The sequence below is a fragment of the Dasypus novemcinctus genome, chromosome 5 (genome assembly GCF_030445035.2).
Source record: "Dasypus novemcinctus isolate mDasNov1 chromosome 5, mDasNov1.1.hap2, whole genome shotgun sequence".
Taxonomy (NCBI): domain Eukaryota; kingdom Metazoa; phylum Chordata; class Mammalia; order Cingulata; family Dasypodidae; genus Dasypus; species Dasypus novemcinctus.
Genome location: NC_080677.1, coordinates 158,272,456 through 158,293,684, shown reverse-complemented (window position 1 = coordinate 158,293,684; position 21,229 = coordinate 158,272,456). Strand labels below are relative to the sequence as shown.

The following is a 21,229-nucleotide window of genomic DNA, read 5'->3' as shown; positions in this document are numbered from 1 at the left end:
AAAAAGAATCCTCATATATATTTTTGGTGGGAATGGAATATGCTACAGACACTATAGAAAGCAGTTTGGTGGTTCCTCAAAAAGTTAAGTATAGAATTACAATATGACTAAGCAATCCCACTTCTAAGTATATTCCAAAAGAATTGAAAGATCCTTGTACATGGATGGTCACAGCACAATTAGTCACAATAGTCAAAAGATGGAACCAACCGCCATGTCATCCATCAACAGATACATGGATAAACAACATGTAGTATATTCATACAATGGAATATTATTCAGCTATGAAAGGAATAAATGTCTGATACTGTGAAAACATGGAAGAACCTTGAAGATGTCAAGCTGAGTGAAATAATCCAGATACAAAAGGTCATATACTGTATAATAAACATTTATGAAATAACCAGACTATGCAAATTCAGGGACAGAAAGTAGATTAGAGGTTACAATGGTATGGGGGAGAGGGGATAGAGAATTATTGCTTGATGGCTATAGAGTTTCTTTTTGGGATGATGGAAAAGTTTTGGTAATGGATAGTGGTGATGGTAACACAACATTGTAAATGTAATACCACTGAACTATATACTTGAAAGTGGTTAAAATGCGAAATTATGTTGTATGTGTGTTCCCACAATTAAAAAAAACAAAAAAATAAAAATGAAGACACACCATTCAGCCATCTTTCTGAAAACTTATTTCCTATCTCCCTCCCCACCCAATAAAGAATATCAGTTAACTGTGGGACAACTTGAAGGGGCCAAATAAACATACAGTGGGAACTTCCAAAGGATAGGAGAAATAAGGTGGGATCAAAAAAAATATCTGAATAAATAATGGTCAAAATTTTTCCAATTTTGGGGAAACGGACTTTGGCCCAGTGGTTAGGGCGTCCGTCTACCATATGGGAGGTCCGCGGTTCAAACCCCGGGCCTCCTTGACCCGTGTGGAGCTGGCCATGCACAGCGCTGATGCGCGCAAGGAGTGCCGTGCCACGCAAGGGTGTCCTCCGCGTGGGGGAGCCCCACGCGCAAGGAGTGCGCCCGTGAGGAAAAGCCGCCCAGCGTGAAAAGAAAGAGCAGCCTGCCCAGGAATGGCGCCGCCCACACTTCCCGTGCTGCTGACGACAACAGAAGCGGACAAAGAAATAAGACGCAGCAAATAGACACCAAGAACAGACAACCAGGGGAGGGGGGGGAATTAAATAAATAAATAAATCTTTAAAAAAAAATTTTTTTTCCAATTTTGATGCAAACTATAAAACCACAGATTTAAAAAGCTGGAAAAAGCCCTAGCACAAGAAACATAGAGAAAGCTATACCAAGGCACATCATAATCAAATTGCTTAAAGCCAATGATAATGAAAAATATCTTAAAGGTTGTCAGAGGGGGAAGAAAAAAGACATTACTTTAGAGGAGAACAAGATAATAATGTGAGTTTTGTTTTTGTTTTTTTTAGGAGGTATCAGGGATTGAACCCATGACCTCAGAGGCAAAACATGCAATGAACCACTGAGCTACACCTGCTCCACAATAATGTGAGATTTTTCATTGGAAATAATGCAACTAAGAAGAGAGGAGAGCAAGACCATTAAGTTACAAAAAGGAAAACATTGTCAACCCAGAATTCTACACAGAGCAAAAGTACCTTTTAAAATGAAGGCAGAATACTTTTTCAAACATACAAAAGCTGAAAAACATCATTACCAGCAGACTGGCACAGCACTACATGTTGAAGAATAGTAGGGGAATGTAGACCACCAGAAATCTGGGCTATAAATTAATTCTCTGGAAGCGGTTGTGGCTCAACTGATAGAGCATCTGCCTACCATATGGAGGGTACAGGGTTCAAACCCAGGGCCTCCTGACCCATGTGGTGAGCTGGCCCACGCGCAGTGCTGCCATGCGCAAGAAGTGCCATGCCATGCAGGGGTGTCCCCCACGAAGGGGTGCCTCACATGCAAGGAGTGCGCCCTGCAAGGACAGTCGCCCTGTGGAAAAAAGCGCAGCCTGCCCAGGAGTGGCACCGCACATACAGAGAGCTGACACAGCAAGATGATGCAACAAAAAAGTGACACAGTTTCCCAGTACTGCATGATAAGAATGCGAACGGACACAGAAGAACACACAGCAAATGGACACAGAGAGCAGAAAATGGGGGGGAAGGGGAGAGAAATAAATAAAATATTTTTTAAAAATTAATTCTCAATAAATTTGAAAGGACTCAAACCATATAAATTATATATTCTGACCCAATATGGTAACTATATGGATATATATGAAATTCTTTAAAAGCTAATTTCTCTTAAGAAGAAAAATAATAGTAAAGCATTGTGGAGTTTAAAACATGCAGAAGTAAAATGTGTAACACCAACAGCAGAAAGGCAGAGAAGAACTGTTAAGTAAACTGTTCTTGGGTGCTAATACCCTTCTGAAGTAACAAATTACCACAGTATACTTCAAGTGACAAGTTAAAGATATTTACTAGAAACCCTAGAGCAAACACAAAAAAAAAAAAAAAAAGAAGGAAAACCACAAAAGAAGAGCTATATCCAACAAAAGAGATAAAGAGAAATCATAAAAAATATTCAACTGATGCCAAAGGCATCAGAAAAAGAAAATAAAAAGGAAAGGGCTATATTCATATTAGACAAAGTGAATTTCAAAAGAAAGAATATTACCAGAGCTAAAAAAGGCTTTTCACAAATAATAAAGGGGTCAATTCATCAAAAGGACACAACAAGCCTAAGCCTTGATATAATACCATAGCTTCAAATTCATGAAACAAAACCTGAGAAAAGCAAAGAGAAATAGACTAATCCAAAATTATAGTTGGTGATTTCAATAAATATTTCTCAGTAACTGATAAAAAAACAAGTAGAAAGAAAATCAGTAAGGATATAGAAGAATTAAACATTATCAACTGATTTGACCTAATGAGATTTACAGAACATTCTACACAACTATAGCAAAACACACACTTTTCTCAAGTGCACACACAAAACATTTACCGTATGATAGACTATATTCTATCTTGGATATAAAACAATTCTCAATAAACATGAAAGGATTCAAATCATATAATGTAAATTTTCTTACCACAATGGAATTAAATTAGAAATCAAGAGCAGAAAGATCCTCGTAAATTCCAAAATATTTGGAAACTAAATAAAATATTTCCAAATAACATGAAGGCAAGGACAGGGAAAGTTACACTGTCTTTATTCAGATGACATAATGATCTTTTAGAAACTGTAATGGAACCTACAAAATAGCTACTACAACAAACGAGTGACTTTTACAATGACACAAAATGAATATACAAAAATCAATTGTATTTCTACATATAAGCAACAAGTAAACAACTGGAAATTAGCATTACAAAAACAATACCATTTACCATAGCATAAAAATCATCATATACCTTGAGCAAATATGACCAAAAATATAAAGGATAAAAACTAAAAATTACAATAACCACATGAAAAGATGTTCAACATCATGAATCACTAGGGAAATAGATATTAAAATTACAATGAGATACCATATCTATGAGAATGGCTACAATTAAAAAGACAGAGCACATGAACATATACATACTTGTACATAAATGTTCATAGCAGCTCAATAAACTATGTCATATAAATTTTAAATAAAACAAATATGTCGATGAGGATATGTTTGTGTGTATATGTGGATGGTGTATACGCGTCATGGTGTGTGTGTTTGTCAAAACTTACAAAAATTGTACACTTTATCTGTAATTTAATTTCAATACAGTTCTTTTTTTAAAAAAGAGAGAAATAAAATAGAAAAAAAAGAGAGTAAGCTTACTGAACTCAAAACTGGAGCTAAAGTAATAATGACTGCAAATCAGTCAGTAAGAAGATAAGTAAGGAATCCAATTTACAGGCTCTGTACTTTTTAAACATGTGCTACTGGTTAATTAAACGTGAAAATAAAGTCTTTTACAAGCTGTTACCTGTGAGATATGATTGATGGAAGACTCCATTCTCCGAAGCTGAGAGGCCTGGATGTCCAGCAATTGGAGCACATTGTTGGCCAATGCATTTATTTGATAAGCAACACTAGCTAGGGATTGGGTTGTGTAGGCTTTGGTCTCTTCTAAAGCTTTTCTCTTGTCTGTAGCCTAAAATAAAAACAAAAACAACCAATACTTAAGGTTAACATTCTAAAAGTATATTCTATAGAAATACAGAGTTATAATGATATTTCCTAATAGAAAAAAAAAATCAATCAAAATTTTAGACCCATCTGATGCAAGTAATCATCAAGACACTGGATTAAGCCATGGAAAAATCCCTACTGGCCAGATAGAAACCACTCCCTCCTGACCAGCCCTCATCCCAACCAGTGAGGTCCACTGAAGGAGTCACCAGGAGACTGTCATCACAAGATCAGAGGCATACTGTAACAGTTCTAGTTGCCTAAACCCCCTCAACCATCAAGTCATTGCATTACCTCTTTAGGATCTTGCGGTCCTAAAATTCCAACCTATTAACGATGATATGGACTAAACCCACTCCACTTTATATTCCTGTTTACCTTAATCACCACCAGGAATTCAACATTCTTGTTATCCACTATGACCACGCCTCTATCTCCACAAAACAACTGTAAACCTTTATCTATACCTTCTTCCCAAACACCTGTACCTAACTCAGAGTCCTGTAACGAGAACCCCTCACAAAAAGAAGCAGCGTTAAAAGACAAGTGATAAATTGGGGGGAGCAGAGGAGTGGGAAATCTGCAACTTATAACACAAAGGGTAAATATCACTAATACATACAATAAAAATGAAGAAAAAGACCAAGAACCCATAGGAAAAAAACAGGGTAGAGATCAAAGTTCATAGAAAAAGCAATGCAACTAATCATTTGAAATGGAAGTTAATATGCAAACTATAATGAGGTACTATTTTTACCCATTCAACCCAAAAGTCTGATAAGATACTCTGCAAAGCTGTTAGGAAAGACTCTCTGTTACATTGCTAGCGATACCCAGCTAAATTACATATGGATTTTCTTTCTGACTGAGTGATCTCACTTTTAGGAATCTATCTCAAAGATTTGCAAGCAAAAATATAAAAGATAGATGCATGAAGTTATTCACTGCAGCACTACCTGTAGTAGCAAAAGACAAGAAACAATGCAGACAGCCATCACCAGTGGAGTACTATACTGTTGTAATAAGGAATATTTGAGAAATACCTTTATAACCACTATGCCAGAAACTCCAGAATACTGCATAAGTATTTCACTTATTATTCCATTACTAAAGATACTATTTAATTAAGAAAGAGGGAGGGAAGCAGATTTGGCCCAACGGATAGGGAGTCTGCCTACCACATGGGAGGTCCAAGGTTCAAACCCCGGGCCTCCTGACCTGTATGATGAGCTGGCCACATGTGCCCAAGGAGTGCCATGCCACGCAGGGGTGTCTCCTGCGTAGAGGAGCCCCACGTGCAAGGAGTGTGCCCCATAAGGAGAGCTGCCCAGCACGGGGGGAAAACAAAGTGTAGCCTGCCAAGGAATGGCGCCACACACACGGAGAGCTGACGCAGCAAGAGGATGCAACAAAAAGAGACACAGATTCCGGGTACTGCTGACAAGAATACAAGCGGTCACAAAAGAACATACAGCGAATGGACACAGAGAGCAGACAACTGAGGGGCAGGGGTGGGGAAGAGGTTAGAAATAAAAAATAAAAATAAAACTTTTTTTAAAAAAAAGAAAAAAGAGATGGGGAGATATGAAAATATATGTTTACATTCTTTTAAAAATGAAGGGTAAATCATAACTTTTTAAAAAAATTACCTATAGGGAAAGGGGCAAATAGGTTGTAGGGAACATGGGACAGAAGCTAGACTTCTTTAAACATACCTTCTTTTATATATTTGTTTTTGGAACTATGTAAACAATTTACACAATTATGAAATAAAATTAATTTTAAAAAGGAATTCCATGAAATTAAATGTAAAATCAATCAAATGAGACTGGGCATCCAAGTAACGGCTTAACCAGGGAGGAGCTATTTTAAACATGACTTCAGCACAGTAATTTGATTGTATATTCTAAAAAGGATTTAGCCTTAATAACAAAAATAGCTAAAAGAAGAAAAAAACTGAAACTGTTTTCAGTCTCTTTCTTTATTGCTGGTAGGAGTGTTGGAATTACCACCCCAGGACCACTGCATGTGTATAGTGTTAAGATAAAGCAAATCACTGAAAACTGAGATTTCTTCATGGTTCAAAAGAGATACATATATAAAATGAATAAGCTTAAGAAAAAAAGCATCAGTTTGAACCCAAGATTTTTTTGAAAATCATATCACATATCAATATCCTAGCTCTGCCCACTGAAAAGGCCTAAAAATAAGAGTTAGTAATGGACTAACCCCTATTACTCAGATTGTGATTTCCAGTAAAGGAACTAAAGGAACCAAGGCTCCTTAGAGAAACAGCTGGCTATATGTCTAGGTCAGGAAATGTGCAAGATGCACCTAGAACACACTGTATATCAGAAAGCATGTGGAAGCCTCAAAGCCTATTCTAGGGTCATGACAAAAGGTCCCAGGAATCAAGCTGAATAAGCTCCCACAGGCCAGAGATGGGGCGATTTAATCATCAATGAGAATAACTGCAATGGAAAGAAACATATAAAATGTTAAAATCTAAGAGATCTTAATGATATTAAAAATAAAATACATTAAAATACAAAAAATAAAAAATACAAAAAGTCATTAGTCACTTTTTAGAGCATACTAAGGACCATCTCTTTATTCTGAATATTGGTAAATAAAGAGAATAAATCAAGGTTATATTCTTCCTTTTCAACATGATTTGTACCTCTGAGTAACAAGAGTTGATATGGGGAAGTTTCTCTTTATATGGCAGTATTCCAGTTAATAAACAAAGTAGTAAGAAAAAAAAATAGGATATCAGAATATCACCACTTTTTACCCTCTACTAAATTAATGAACCTGAGTAATGATTATAAGTGGCTGCTAAAATCATAAAAAGGAAAACAAAATCACTTTCAAATGGTATTATGAAACTCTAATTGGAAAGACGTATTAAAAAAAAAAGGGGGGGTGAGGGAAGGGGAAGGATGGGGAGGGGAGGTGGAATTTGTCTTCTTATTGAGACCCTTATATATTCTGAATGTTTTTTATCAGAAATGTTTTGCATATATTTTCTTCCAGTTTGTAGCTTGCCTTTTTATTATTTCAACATCTTTTGTCTTTTGAAAAGCAAAAGTTTCTTTATTTTGATGAAATCCAATTAATCAATTTTTTCTTTCATATTTTATGCTTTTTAGGTCTATTTTAGAAATCTTTGCCAAACCCAAAGTCACCAAGATTTTCTCCCATCTTTCTTCTAGAGGTTTTATAACTTTTGCTTTTACAGAATCTATGAACTATTTCAAATTAACATTTTGCATATGTTGTGAGTAGGGTACTAGTCAGAATTCTTTTCTGCATATGGATACCCAATTGTTCTAATCTGTTGAAAAGAATACCCTTTCCTCATTGAACTGTCTGGGCAATTTACTAAAAATCAATTGACTGCACAGGTGTGAGTCTGTTTTGTGTTCCACTGATTTATTTGTTGATCCTCACACTAGTACTAGAGTGTATTGATTATTAACAGGCTTACGGCAAGTCTTGAAGTCACATGCTATAACACCCAACTTTTTTTGTTTGTTTATTTTTATTTTTAAGATTGCTTTGGATAGTCTAAGTCTTCTGCAGTTTCATATAAATTTTAGAATCAGATTGTCAACTACTACAAAGAAGCCTGCTGGAGTTCTGACTGGGATTAAGTTGAATCTATAGCTCAATTTAGGGCAAGTACTATATTAAAAATACTGACTCTTCCAATCCATGAACAATAATTCTCTCCATTTATTTAGTTCTACTTTAAATTCTCTCAGCAAAGATTCTGAGTTTTGTGTATATGAGCTGCACACATTTTGTTAAAATTATCTCTAAAATATTATATAGTGTTGTTGTTGTTTGGTTTTAGGTTGTTTTTTCAGGAGATACTGGGGAATGAACCCAGGACCTCATACACAGGAAGCAGGTACTCAACCACTGAACTACATCTGCTCTCCAATGAAAGGTGGTTTTTTGCGTTTGTTTCATTTTTAGGAGGTACCAGGGATTGAACCCAGGACCTCCTACATGAGAAGGAAGCAGGCATTCAACCACTTGAGCTACATCTGCTCCCATATACAGTTTTTGATGTTATCTCATAAAGGGTATTATCTTTATAATTTCAAATTCCAATTATTTATTGCTCACATATAGAAATACAATTGACTTTTTAATATTGGCCTTGGAATCCTGCAATAATGCTAAATTCACTTATTTGGTCTAGCTGTAGTTTTGTAGATTTCTTAGGATATTCTACATAGGCATTCATATTGCCTAGACATAAAGATAATCTTCTTCCTTTCCAATCTGTATGCCTTCTGTCTTTTTCTCTTGCTGTACTGCCCTGGCTAGGAGCTCCAACACAGTGTTGAAGAGAAGTTGTTGTTACCAACCTTAGAGGGAAAGCATTCAGTCTTTTATCATTAAGACATCAGATGTAATTTTTGTTTTGTTTTTGGTTTTTATCATTTAGACATTAGATGTAGGTTTTTCATAGATACCCTTTACAAGGCTAAGGAAATTCCCTTCTTAGGTTGATTACCAAGTTAGGTAGACTTACACCTAGTGAAACTTGGTTATTTGCAGTCATCCACTGTATTCCAGACAATCACCTGTCTGTTTTTCAGTTTTCAGTATATAGGTTATACTTCTTTTTTCCCCGGAAAACAGGAGAAACTGTTAACCTTGCACTAAAATCTATTCTTCCTTCTTCCTGGGCATAGTTTCACTTTCTTTTCCAGCTTCCCTTATTGTATGGTACGTAACTAAGCACTATCTAGTGGAATATTAGCAGAAATGGGTGCCACTTTCAGACCTAAACATAAAAATTTCTCTTGCATATTCAAATGCAATGGCTAAAGTAAAATGGAGTCTTATCCAATGAAGTTGTGTTTAACAGAACATTTTACATTGCTTCGATTTTTTATTTAAATTTTCATTATTTTAAACTTTGAAAATTTATTGTCTCAATCATATTAGTTATATTCTAAGGGTGCAATAGCCACATGCAGCTTCTGGATATCTTAGAGAGCACAGCTCTAGGTCCAGTTAATTGCCTTGATAGACTATGAATTTAAATGTTAATAATCTGCATAAGAATTGCTATTGTTACTTATTTCTGATTTCTAAGTTTAGTATCCAAGAAGTGGTCCCATTCTTAGATGCTTTAATTTTATTACCCTACCAAGCAGCCTTAGTAGGTATTCCATGATCACACAAAACATATTGGAGAAAACACAAATAGCTAGCATTTTTCCAAGGAGTTAAAACATTGTTAATCAATCATAGCAATCTTCCCTGTAACATCTAAATATTCTTAATGTGATTAAAAAAACCCACTTGCTATCCCTGCCTTAAGCCATTGATGTTTACTTAAAATGGAAATATATTCCACTTTAAAGGAAAGAGATAAGTATTTAAAAGAACTAAACTAAAAATAAGCAATATAGCCAAGAACTAACAGGAAATTTCTCAGATAACTGCACCTTATGAACAATCTCATGCATAAAACAGGCTCTCTTCCTTCCTTATCCACCTGTAGAAACCAAGCTTCACTGAGTCAGGATCTGCTAGCTGGATTAGAAAATCTTCGGAAGTGGATTTGGCTGGGAAGCAGATTTGGCTCAACTGATAGAGTGTCCACCTATCATGTGGGAGGTCCAGGGTTCAAACCCAGGGCCTCCTGACCCGTGTGGTGAGCTGGCTCACGCACAGTGCTGATGTACACAATGGGTGTACCCCTGACACACAGGGGTGCCCTCCACATAGGGGAGCCTCATGCACAAGGAGCGCACCCTGCAAGGAGAGCTGCCCTGCACGAAAAAAAACACAGCCTGCCCAGGAGTGGCACCACACACACGGGAAGCTGACACAGCAAGATGACACAACAAAAGGAGACACAGATTCCTGGTGCCGCTGACAACAATGCAAGCAGACACAGAAGAACACACAGCAAATGGGCAGAGAGCAGATTGGGGGTAGAGGGAATAATTTTTTTTTTTTAATCTTTTCATGACATCTACTTTCCATATATCCACCCCTATACTGTTTAAATTAACTCAGGGCCCTTCTTTGGAGCTGGTGTTTCTGCGTGATGGAGCTGGACTCAGATAGGATCTCTTTTCACAAGCCTTTCATGCTACTTTACTGGAATTGTAGTTGGTGCTGGGGCTTAAGATATATCTAGGGGATTTGAATCTCTGGACTGACAATATGATAGCCAGGCCCTGAGCCTCAACAGACTTCAGCTCCTACACTCGGATTTAGTGGACTTACCCCACTCAGCTAACATGGAGTTGAAGAATGTCAACCACCACACCATGGAGCCTAGAGTGCCTACAACTGAAAGCAGGAGGATTGCATCCAATATCCATGTGGAATCTAAGCCCCCTCTTGACATAGATGTGGAATGGACACAACCAAGCCAAGGTCCACAGGAAGGAGGAATACAGTAAGGATCAGAGTGGACTTAATGATATCCTATTCATGAACTATTGTGGTTAATAATCGAGAAAATGTGGCATTGGTGTGGAAAAAGTGGCCATGGTGGCTGCTGGGTGCGGGGAATGGGAGGAAGAGATGAGATGTGGAGGCATTCTCAGGACTTGGAGTTGTCCTGGGTGGTGCTCCAGGGACAATTGCCGGACGTTGTATGTCCTCCCATGGCCCACTGGATGGAACGTGGGAGAGTGTGGGCTATGGTGTGGACCACAGGACATGGGGTGCAGCGATGCCCGGAGATGTACTCACCAGACGCAATGGATGTGTCATGATGATGGGGTAGATGTTACTGTTGGGGGAGTGGTGGAGTGGGGGCAGTGGGGGTGAATGGGGGCCTCATATTTTTTGAATGTAATATCTTTTAAAAAATGAATAAATTGAGAATTTGGAAAAAATAAATAAAAATTTAAAAATTTTTAAAAAGCAGCAAAAGGAAATAAAGGCCTTTGACAAAGGTAAAAATTAATTAATTAATTAATTAACTCAGAACACTCTTCCTAAAAAATAAATATACAATACCCATTTTAATACAGCCAAAATACCAACACTGTCATTTTGCTCCAGTTTTTCCTTAACTCTGGTTTCCTCAAACACCAACAATGTTCATTTATTAAAACATATAATTCATTTTATAAGTTTATAATAAAGTTAACCATTTTCTTCCAACTTTTCACTGTAGTACCTTAGCTGTATAATTAAGTTCCAAATACCACCCTACAAGCCAACTCTCCCACAGCACGATTTCTAAGTTTGGGTCCTACTGTACTGAAAGTTGCCTTATTTAGTCAATGCCTTGCATATATCCTGTACTAATGGCCTGTATAACAACACTTCAGAATCACAGTATAAATTATGACAAAATTAAAATGTCCTTCTTGCTCACTTTGAACCCTTCCCTATCACCAAGGAAACTTTTTTTGTTTGTTTGTTTTTTTAAAGATTTATTTATTTATTTTTAATTCCCCCCCCCCTTCCCCCGTTGTCTGTTCTCCGTGTCTTTTTTTTGCTACGTCTTGTTTCTTTGTCCGCTTCTGTTGTCATCAGCGGCAAGGGAAGTGTGTGCGGCGCCATTCCTGGGCAGGCTGCACTTTCTTTCGCGCTGGGTGGTTCTCTTTATGGGGCGCACTCCTTGCGCATGGGGCTCCCCTATGCGGGGGACACCCCTGCATGGCAGGGCACTCCTTGCACGCATCAGCACTGCGAATGGGCCAGCTCCACACGGGTCAAGTAGGCCCAGGGTTTGAACTGCAGACCTCCCATGTGGTAGACGGACGCCCTAACCACTGGGCCGAGTACACTTCCCTCACCAAGGAAACTTGAAAGTAATTTTATCTCTTTCAGAAACAGTAATTTCTCTCTGTCCCAACTACGAATAACTAATGACCCTGCTTAAGAAACAAACTGAAGTCTCATGAGCACGGGTTGAAAAAAAAGTTTTCTGCCATAGTGCTGCTATGTTTTTACTTTGCCTCCCACCCTTTCCAGAACCTCACAACGTATTTGTCTTTTATAACTTTTAACTTATTTCTTATCCATAAGTCAGTCTTTTTCCCACAGAATAATTTTTGGTTTTTTAAATTATTTTTTATCTTTTTTCTTACCATGGAATATTTTTAATGTTTAAATAAGGTTTTTCTAATTATATATAATAAAATGAATTTCATAACAACCCATTAAGAAATAACCTAAGGGGAACAGATGTGGCTCAAGTGGTTGAGCTCCTGCCTCCCACACGGGAGGTCCTGGATTCGGTTCCCAGTGCCTCCTGAGAAAACAAAAATGAACAATAAACCAAAAAAAAAAAAAACAACTCAGAGAAGCCGATGTGGCTCATGATTGAGTGCCAGCTTCCCACATACAAGGTCCCAGGTTCAATCCCCAGTACCTTCCACAAAAATAAAAAGAATTAAAAAAAAAAAAGTAAGTGAAATAACTTGATAAAGGTACACCACCCAAATTTCATCATATTCAGGATCCAAGTCCTTCAAAGTAGTCCAAATCTGTGTTAATACTGATATATATTGTCCTCTCTCCCATCAAGACAGCTGGTAAAGCAACAAATCTTTCCCCCATTTCTAGAGTCACCAAATAGTCTCTCTTCCTCCCTCCCTCCCTCTCATATATTTGTGTGTATATATATATAAAATCATACCTAAATATTTTAGCATATATCTCCAAAGAACAAAAGCAAGCCAAAAAGTTTACTGCTAATGTATTACCTAGTATAGTGTTAATATTCAAATTTCTCCAACTTTCAAAGAGAGACCTTTATATATATTTTATTATATTTTGTATGATCCAATATTTGATCAGACTGTTCACTGCAGTTGACAGTCACATCTGTTTAGTCGCTGAAAATCTAGAACACCGCTAATAAACTGACCATTTTATGTTTTTTCACAACATATTTTTTTTTTAATCCAGAAGAGTTGTTTTGGAGAAAAGTCCTACCATATGAATTTGTCTGACTGCTTCCTCATGGCTAGATTCAGATTAAACATAGTGTCAAGAATACTATGTAGGACATAGATGTGGCTCAAGTAGCTGGGCTCCTGTTTACCATATAGGAGGTCCAGGGTTCAATGCCCAGGGCCTCCTGGTGAAGGCAAGCTGGCCTGTGCACCGAGGTAGCCCACATGGAGTGCCAGCCCATGGAGGAATGTCGCCCCATGCAGGAGTGCCAGCCAAACATAGAGAGCTGGTGCAGCAAAATGACTCAACTAGAGACAATAAGACGTAGTAGAACAGGGAGCTGAGCTGAGGTAGCACAAGAGAATAATCACCTCTCTCCCACTATGGAAGGTCCCAGGATTGGTTCCCAGAGCCACCTAATGAGAATACAAGCAGACACAGAAGAACACACAGTGAATGTACACACAGAGAGCAAATACCACGGCAGGGGCGGGGGGAGGTTTAATAAATCTTTTTAAAAAAAGACTACTATGTAGGTGATGCTGTAAAGTTCCCACAGTGTAAGATACATCTTTTTAAAGAATGTTACACGATCATTTAAAGAATTTTATTCCAAGCTGCTATCACCAATTCTGCAAGTTTTGATGCTGACACTTTCTTGATCCTACCAGGTGTCAAAAAAAAGATTCTAAGACAAAAACTAGGACTGTATTCCTTCCTCAAACGGTCCTTAAATGTTTTGTTGACCAAAAGGTCAAGGCTACAGTTATCCAGTTAAGAACAGGAAAACAACCAAATTTATACATGGGCAGACAATGACAATGTATTGACTGCTGCCTGGCTAACAGCTTTTAAAAGAAATCAACAATTACAAAATGTATTTCAGTTTTAAAGATATAAAAATGGAGGGGGGTGGTTTCTTAGAATCTATGAAATACAGTATATAAGAAACACTCCTTGATTAAAGGGTCTTTCTTAAAAATAAGTATGTTAACACTAATAGAAAGGATATAAAACTTCAAGTTCTAATACCTATAACAGGAAAAGAATTTTATAATACCAAAAAATACATATAACAAATACATGATTTGCTGAAAGCCAACCTAGTGATTACATTGGTCTGAAACCTGAGAAAACTTTCCAGGAAGAAATCCCTCTGTGGAGAGGGAAGTGAGAATTAGGGGGGAAATGAGCACACAGGCCAAATGCTTGCTCACTATTGACAAATGAACCTATTAAAACACAGAGTCACAGGGATTGAGTATTCATATACTCAAATACCTAGTTTACACTGAAAGGGTCTTAATTTTCTCCAACAAAATTCCAATTCCAATAAAAATGAAAACTAAATAAAAAGAAACCCCACTAGGTTATGGCAAGTACCTGAGCAAAAAGAATAGATCTTTGCATAACAATTCAGGTTGAGACCTAGTCATTGTAAGCTTTAGCACAGCAAATTCTTACCACCTTCCACTTCCACAACTGCTAGGCCCCTTTCATTCCCAGCAAAACCTGGGGAGAGTCTCTGCCTGCTGTGGGACACAGCTGTGGTGGACAAGAATGGCACCTACGGCACTTTCTCTTCTTTAATTGGACAGCTAACACAAAAGAGTCAACTGCTAGTACACTTATTTTATACAATTCCAAACTCAGTCCTCATGTAGAATATTTCTTTAAACTTATACAAGTCCTTTTATATCCCCAGGGCATTTTCAATAACCAGTTGAATTACCTCTGAAATTATAAGCTTTAAGTTTAGAAACAGAAATTTTTAAAAGGAACCCAACAGAAATACTAGAGTTGAAGATACCTTTAAGGGAAATGAAAAAACCACAACGAAACAACTAGACCTAATTTAAAAATTCAGCAAAGTGAAAAGGTACAAGATCAACACACAAAAATCAGTACTGTTTTAAACACACGTAATGAACAATTTGGGGAAGCAGATGTGGCTCAACTGAGGAAGCATCTGCCTAACATATGGGAGGTCCAGGGTTCAAACCCAGGGCCTCCTAGCCCATGTGGTGAGCTGGCCCACGTGCAGTGCTTCCACGCGCAAGGAGTGCCATGCCATGCAGGAGCACCCCCCGCATAGGGGAGCCCCACGCATAAGGAGTATGCCCTGCAAGGAGAGCCGCCCTGCACGAAAAGCACAACTTGCCCAGGAGTGGAGCGACACACACGCAGAGCTAACGCAGCAAGATGACACAACAAAAAAGAGGCACAGATTCCCAGTGCCACAGAGAATGCAAGCAGACACAGAAGAACACACAGCGAATGGACACAAGAGAGCAGACAATGGGGGGGGGGATAAAAATAAATCTTTTAAAAAAATGAACAATTTGAAGAAATCAACAAAAAAATTCATTTACAATAGCAGTTAAAAGAATCAAATATCTCGGAATAAACTGAACGAAGAATAGAAATGATTTTATATATGAAAAGCATTGCTGGGAAGTGGATGTGGCTCAGGCAACTGGGCTCCCACCTACCACATGGGAGGTCACTGGTTCAGATCCCAGTGCCTCCTAAAAGTTAGCAAGCTGGCGTGACAGGCAGGCACAACAAGCTTACACAATAAGAGATACAAGAAGTTAAAAAAAAAAAAAAAAAGAGACACAACAAAGCAAGGAGCAGAGGTTCCCAGTACCTCCTAAAGAAGACAGCAAGCTGCCACATAGAGCAGGTACGGCAAGCTGATGCAGCAAAACGACGCAACAGAAATGCAGGGAAGAAAAACACAATGAGAGACACAACGAAGAAAGGAACAGAGGTGGCTCATGCAATTAGACACCTTCCTCCCATATCAGAAGTCCCAGGTTCAGCTCCCAGTACCTCCTAAAAAAGAAAGAAACAAGGAAGGTGAACAGAGACACAGTAAGTGCAAACAAGGGAATGGGAAGAAATAAATAAAAAATAAAAGAAATCTTAAAAAAAAAAAAGAAATCAAGAAAGCATTAAATGGAAGGACATTCTGTGTTCACAGATTGGAAGACTAATTCTTATAAAGATGCCAATTCTGCCCAGAGCAATTTACATATTCAATACATCCCCAATGAAAATTCTAACATCCTTCTTTGCAGAAATGGAAAGCCAATCATCAAATTTCCTTGGAGATTAAGTGGCCCAGAATAGCCAAACTATCTTAAAAAAGAAGAACAAAGTTAGAAGACTCAAACATCCCAATCATAAAACTTATTACAAAGCTACAAAAATCAAAATAGTATGGTATTAGCACCAGGACCACTTATAAACCAAAAGAATTGAGAGTTCAGAAATAAATACCCATACAATGGAATTTTTACAAAATTTAAAAGTAATTTTTTTTGCAGATATTTTCATATACAATGTTAGTGGAATCAATTTCCCTCCCTGCCCACAATGAAGACACGTTTCTATCTTACAAGTATTCACATAACACCCTTTTTTATGTTATTTTTTTAGTACCCGGGGATTTGGTTTGGCTAGATTTTCTACTTTAATCCATGCATCTTCTCACTCTTTCATTTTTAGCTTCTCTTTCAGCTTCTCTGCTTTGAACTGTTGGATGCAGTCATCAAACAGTTTTTGGTTCATCTCCATGAAGAGTTTTGGCACACTGTATATCAAACCATGTATCATCTTGTTCCAGTGGCCATTGAGTTGCCATACAAGGAAGAAACATGATGGGCAGAATCTTTGCAGCCTTGGCACTGATTAAACACAAAATGTACTTAGTGTTCCAATAGTAGAGGGCTCACTTTGCCACCCAGAAATCTGGACTGGAAACATACTTGGCTAACTTTCTGAAAAGGAGCTCCATGATCTTGACAAACTCCAATGGTTCAATAACATCTAAAATTTCTTCTAATTCATTTAAAAACATTACTTCTTTTGGACTCTGAGTCTGTATTAGTCAGCCAAAAGGAGTGCTGACGCAAAGTACCAGAACTCTGTTGGCTTTATAAAGGGTATTTATTTGGGGTAGAAGCTTACAGTCAAAAGGCCCTAAAAAGTGCAACTCAAGATACCATAAGAGATACGTTCTCACCCGAATTCATTTCTCACCTGCTGAAGCAAGATGGCAGGTGATGTCTGCGAGGGTTCAGCCTTCCTTCTTCCTCTTCAGGCTCCGTGTTCCCAGCTTCCTCTGATCTCAGCTGTAGGCTGGCATAAGGCTTGTCTCTCTCCCCGGGGCTTATTCTTTTCCAGGCTCAGCTGCGGTTTTCTTCACAAGGTCAGCTATCAACTATCAGGCTCATCTCTCTTCCCAGGACTTCTGCCATGTGTAATGAGCTGTCTCTCTTCCTCTCTGTTCTTCTCTGAGTGTCTACTTCTGTGTGAGAGTCTGTTTTATCAGCCTACCAAGGGGGGTGGGACTCAACACGGAGTCACACTCTAATGACGTGGCTGAATCAAGGCCCTAATCTTAACATAATTTAGTCAGACATCTCAGCTAATCTGATACAATCATAAGGTACCATGCCCAGAGGAACAGACCAGTTTACAAAAATAATCTCTCTTTTTGGAATTCATAAATAATACCAAACTGCCACAGAGTCTTTGGCCAGTATTTGAGAAGCGCCATTACCGCTGGCTTAGTGAGGGTGCTGTCCTTTTCTAAAAACTATACTACACAGTATATCAGCTCTGGGTGGTAGACACTCCAGGACTTCACTTTGTGCAGTGGTAGTAACACCTTCTTGTGCTCTTCTTTTAGTGGTAAGGCAAATCCATTAATTATACTTCCCAACATTTCTAGTAATTCTTTCATGCCATTGTGACGTTGTTTCATAAATAAATCTATAAAATATATTATTTACGTGTTTTCTGATGTAAGGTCTTAAAGCCTAAGAATTTTCCATTGATTCTGTGATGGGAAGTTTTAAGAAAATCTCTCAGGAGCGGATATAGCTCAAGCAGTTGAGCTCCCACTCCCTCATGGGAGGTCCTGCGTTCGGTTCCCCATTCCTCCTAAAGAAAGCGAACAAATAAAAAGCAGACAACGAGCAAAAACAACAAACTGGTTGGGCTCCCATCTACCATATGGGAGCATATGGGAGGCCCTGGGTTTGCGTCCCAGGGCCTCCTTGTGAAGGCAAGCTGGTGCGATGCAGAGAACTGATGCAGCAACATGATGCAACAAAGGGAGACAGGCAGACACAGAAAAACTTGCAGCGAATGGACAGAGGGAGCAGACAGCAAAACAAGCCACAAGGAGGGGGATGAATAAATAAATATTTAAAAAACAAACAAATGAACAAACGAGCAGGGAGTGGATGTGGCTCAAGAAGTTGAGAACCCGCCTCCGACACAGGAGGTCCTAGGTTTGGTTCCCAGTGCCTCCTAAAGAAAACACAAAACAGACAATGAGCAAAAAAAAAAAAAAAAAAGAACCAAAAAAACAAGCAGACAAGATAGACAAGAAACAAAATTACGCAGACAATGAGCAAACAACGAGCAAACAGATGAGGGAGAAGAAAAAAAAAAAACTAAAAGAAAACATCTCTCTCAAGGATCTTCACTGTCAGAGAGTTCTAAAAGCTGCAGTACAAACTTTTGATGAATATATTTCTTCACTGTGTTGAGCTGGAAATGTGGAGACTCTAAAAATCTTTAGAACATTTAATAAACTAGCTGTAGATGAGGCAAGGCTCCTAAGTTTAGCTCGTCTTCCTCTGGGTCAAATTCTGCTCCCACAGGACTGGAGGAAGGTGGTAATGTTCCAAACATGTTAACTGCAAACATGGGATGACTTCTGGGTAAACAGGCTCTGTGATCACATTCCAATTATGTGTGATATTTTCTACCATTTCACTTAAAGCAGCTTGTTTTACTTCCTTCCACTTTAGGTCACTTCGTGGATCAGAATCAGAAACAAAGTCAAAGAGGACACAACACTGAAATAACTTCTGAGTAAAAAGCTTCTCTTGATCAGCAGGAGGAACGTCTTTTAAAGACGGTCGTTTTTGAAGTTCTCGATTATTGCTGATGCTAACCCTGGAAGAATTTTCCATTTCTCTTTCTTCTCTATGGGTTGAGGAACTGGTACTTTTATTTTACTAGATACTGATGACTGAGGAAGAGCAATACTGTTTTTCCTGCTGGGAATCTCTGATTTTACTGTGTCTGGTCCTTCTCTCGAACTTTTTCCACTTTTCCTTCCTTTCTCCTTCTTGCTTTTATTCGGCATGGCTGGTGTGAGCCACCATCCCCACTACTGCCAGCCCCCTGCAGCAGCGAACCTGCCCTCTCCCCCACCCACCCGCCACCACCACCCAGGGACTGAGCTACCTGCTCCGCCTTGCTTCCCCTTTCCAGCAGCATCCGGAGGCTGTGGCAGCCACCGTGACGGCAGCCTGGCCAATTGATTTTTGACAAGGGTGCTGAAAGAATACTCTTCAACGAATGGTGCTGAGAGAACTGGATATCCATATGCAAAAGAATGAACCCCTATCCTGAGCTGAGTCTTTTGTAGACTCCAGAAAATTCTGTTCTTAAAGCAAACCCATTCCTGTGTCTATAAACCACCTTATGTGGGACCTATTGGTTAGATTTAATTAAGGGACCTTTTGAATAGACCTTTTTTTTTTTAGTTATTTAAGTTTTAATTTTTATTTATTTCATGTATGAGACATAGTTATGCATTCATGTACTGTTTAGAGTGGACATAGTCCAGCAAAGCGTGGTTCTTTGTATTAATAAACACATAAATGCTTATTTGAGATGCATACTCAAGAATATTTACTTCCCTGGGGCCCAAACAAACCACATTGCTCTAGACAGGGAGGAACTTCATGGGCCATTCTGAAATATGTCCCAGACAATCCAAGGTCTGGGCTGCTCTTTTTTCCAGGCTTCTTCAAGTTGGCTCTTCCCATGTCCATCCATTGACATTCTGTCCCTTAACTCCAAAACTGCCCCTGTTACCTGGAAGCCATCTCTGCTTTCTTGGTTCTCCCATAGCACTGTGCTTGCTTTTTACCCCTGCACCTGGTAGATGTTATTAGGAGTCATCCTCCTAATAAGGAGGGAAGTTCAAAGGACAGGACATTTGTCCCCTCTTTGTGACAGTTCCTTTCATGGATCCCAGCCAGTGCTGACTGAACAAAGCACAGACCCCTGGGTGGAGGCTCTAGGACATTCAAAGTAGCTCTGGCCCAAGGGGTGTAGTGCCCAGCCTTTCACAGCCCCCTGGCCAGTCCTGATGGGCTCAAAGTCCTGGGAAACTCTTGAGTTAGCCCTTGGGTTTGGTCACCTCATGTTTGTCTTTTTTAGCAATGTAGAAAGTTGTTTTTCAGCAAGCCTGTCCTCCAGCTGCTGCATCTTCCCCGGATAGAGTAGGATGAAGTCAGCTGTAGCATCCTCCTTGTAGTCCACCAGCAGCGCTGGGCCGGTGAGCCCCTCTGGGTGCTTGAGGTCCTACAGGCCCAGACTGTCCTTCATGGGCTTCAAGACGTGGTCTCCTCGCCCATGTGGAAGTCCCCTTCCATGGTGTGTACACTGGAAAGGCTCCTTCCATTTGCTGTATTCCTCCTTCCTGTGGATCTTGGCTTGGTTGTGTCCATTCCACATCTATGTCAAGAGGGGGTTTAGATTCCATATGGATATTGGATGCAATCCTCCTGCTTTCAGTTGTAGGCACTCTAGGTTCCATAGATCACTGTTTATTAGACTGCTTTAGAGGGATGTGCCTTTGATTAGAATGCAGGGCTCAGGGTGGGTTTTAATACTCTCGCTGGAGTCTTATGTAAACTAAGGAGAGACCAGCAATGCCATTTTTACCCCCATGGGAGAGGACTCCAGGATCACCTGCAGCTGCAGAGTCAGAGAAACCAGGAAAGACCAGAGGCTCAAATCAGTGGAGCAGCCTGAGGCTGAAAAGACCACGCCCAAAGAGAAATGAACCATATGCCTGACTGCCCACAGCTGAAGCTGGTGAGAAAGGGAGTCTGGAGAAGGCAGAAACTGGCCACCATTTTGCCTTGCCATCAAGCAGCTAACCTGGATGATACCTTGAGTGGGACATTTTCACAGCCTTGAAACTGTAAGCCCTTACCCTAATAAATTTCATTATAAAAGCCAACCCATTTCTGGTATTTTGCACTGACAACCTTTAGCAAACTAAAACAGATCCCTACCTCATGCCATACACAAAAAAAAT

At 39.1% G+C, this 21,229-nt stretch overlaps 1 protein-coding gene and 1 pseudogene across 5 annotated transcripts in view; both read right to left on the bottom strand.

The window, feature by feature from the left end:
* ABI1 (abl interactor 1) overlaps positions 1–21,229 on the bottom strand; it is a 117,132-nt gene that overhangs the window by 57,115 nt on the left and 38,788 nt on the right. For all 5 annotated transcript variants that reach the window (XM_004470763.4, XM_004470767.5, XM_004470764.5 and 2 more), the window contains exon 2: positions 3,980–4,147. In XM_004470763.4, coding sequence (XP_004470820.1) covers positions 3,980–4,147 — 168 coding nt within the window. The remainder of the gene's footprint in view (positions 1–3,979; positions 4,148–21,229) is intronic.
* LOC105747323 (serine/threonine-protein phosphatase 2A 56 kDa regulatory subunit gamma isoform pseudogene) lies at positions 16,497–19,082 on the bottom strand (annotated as a pseudogene).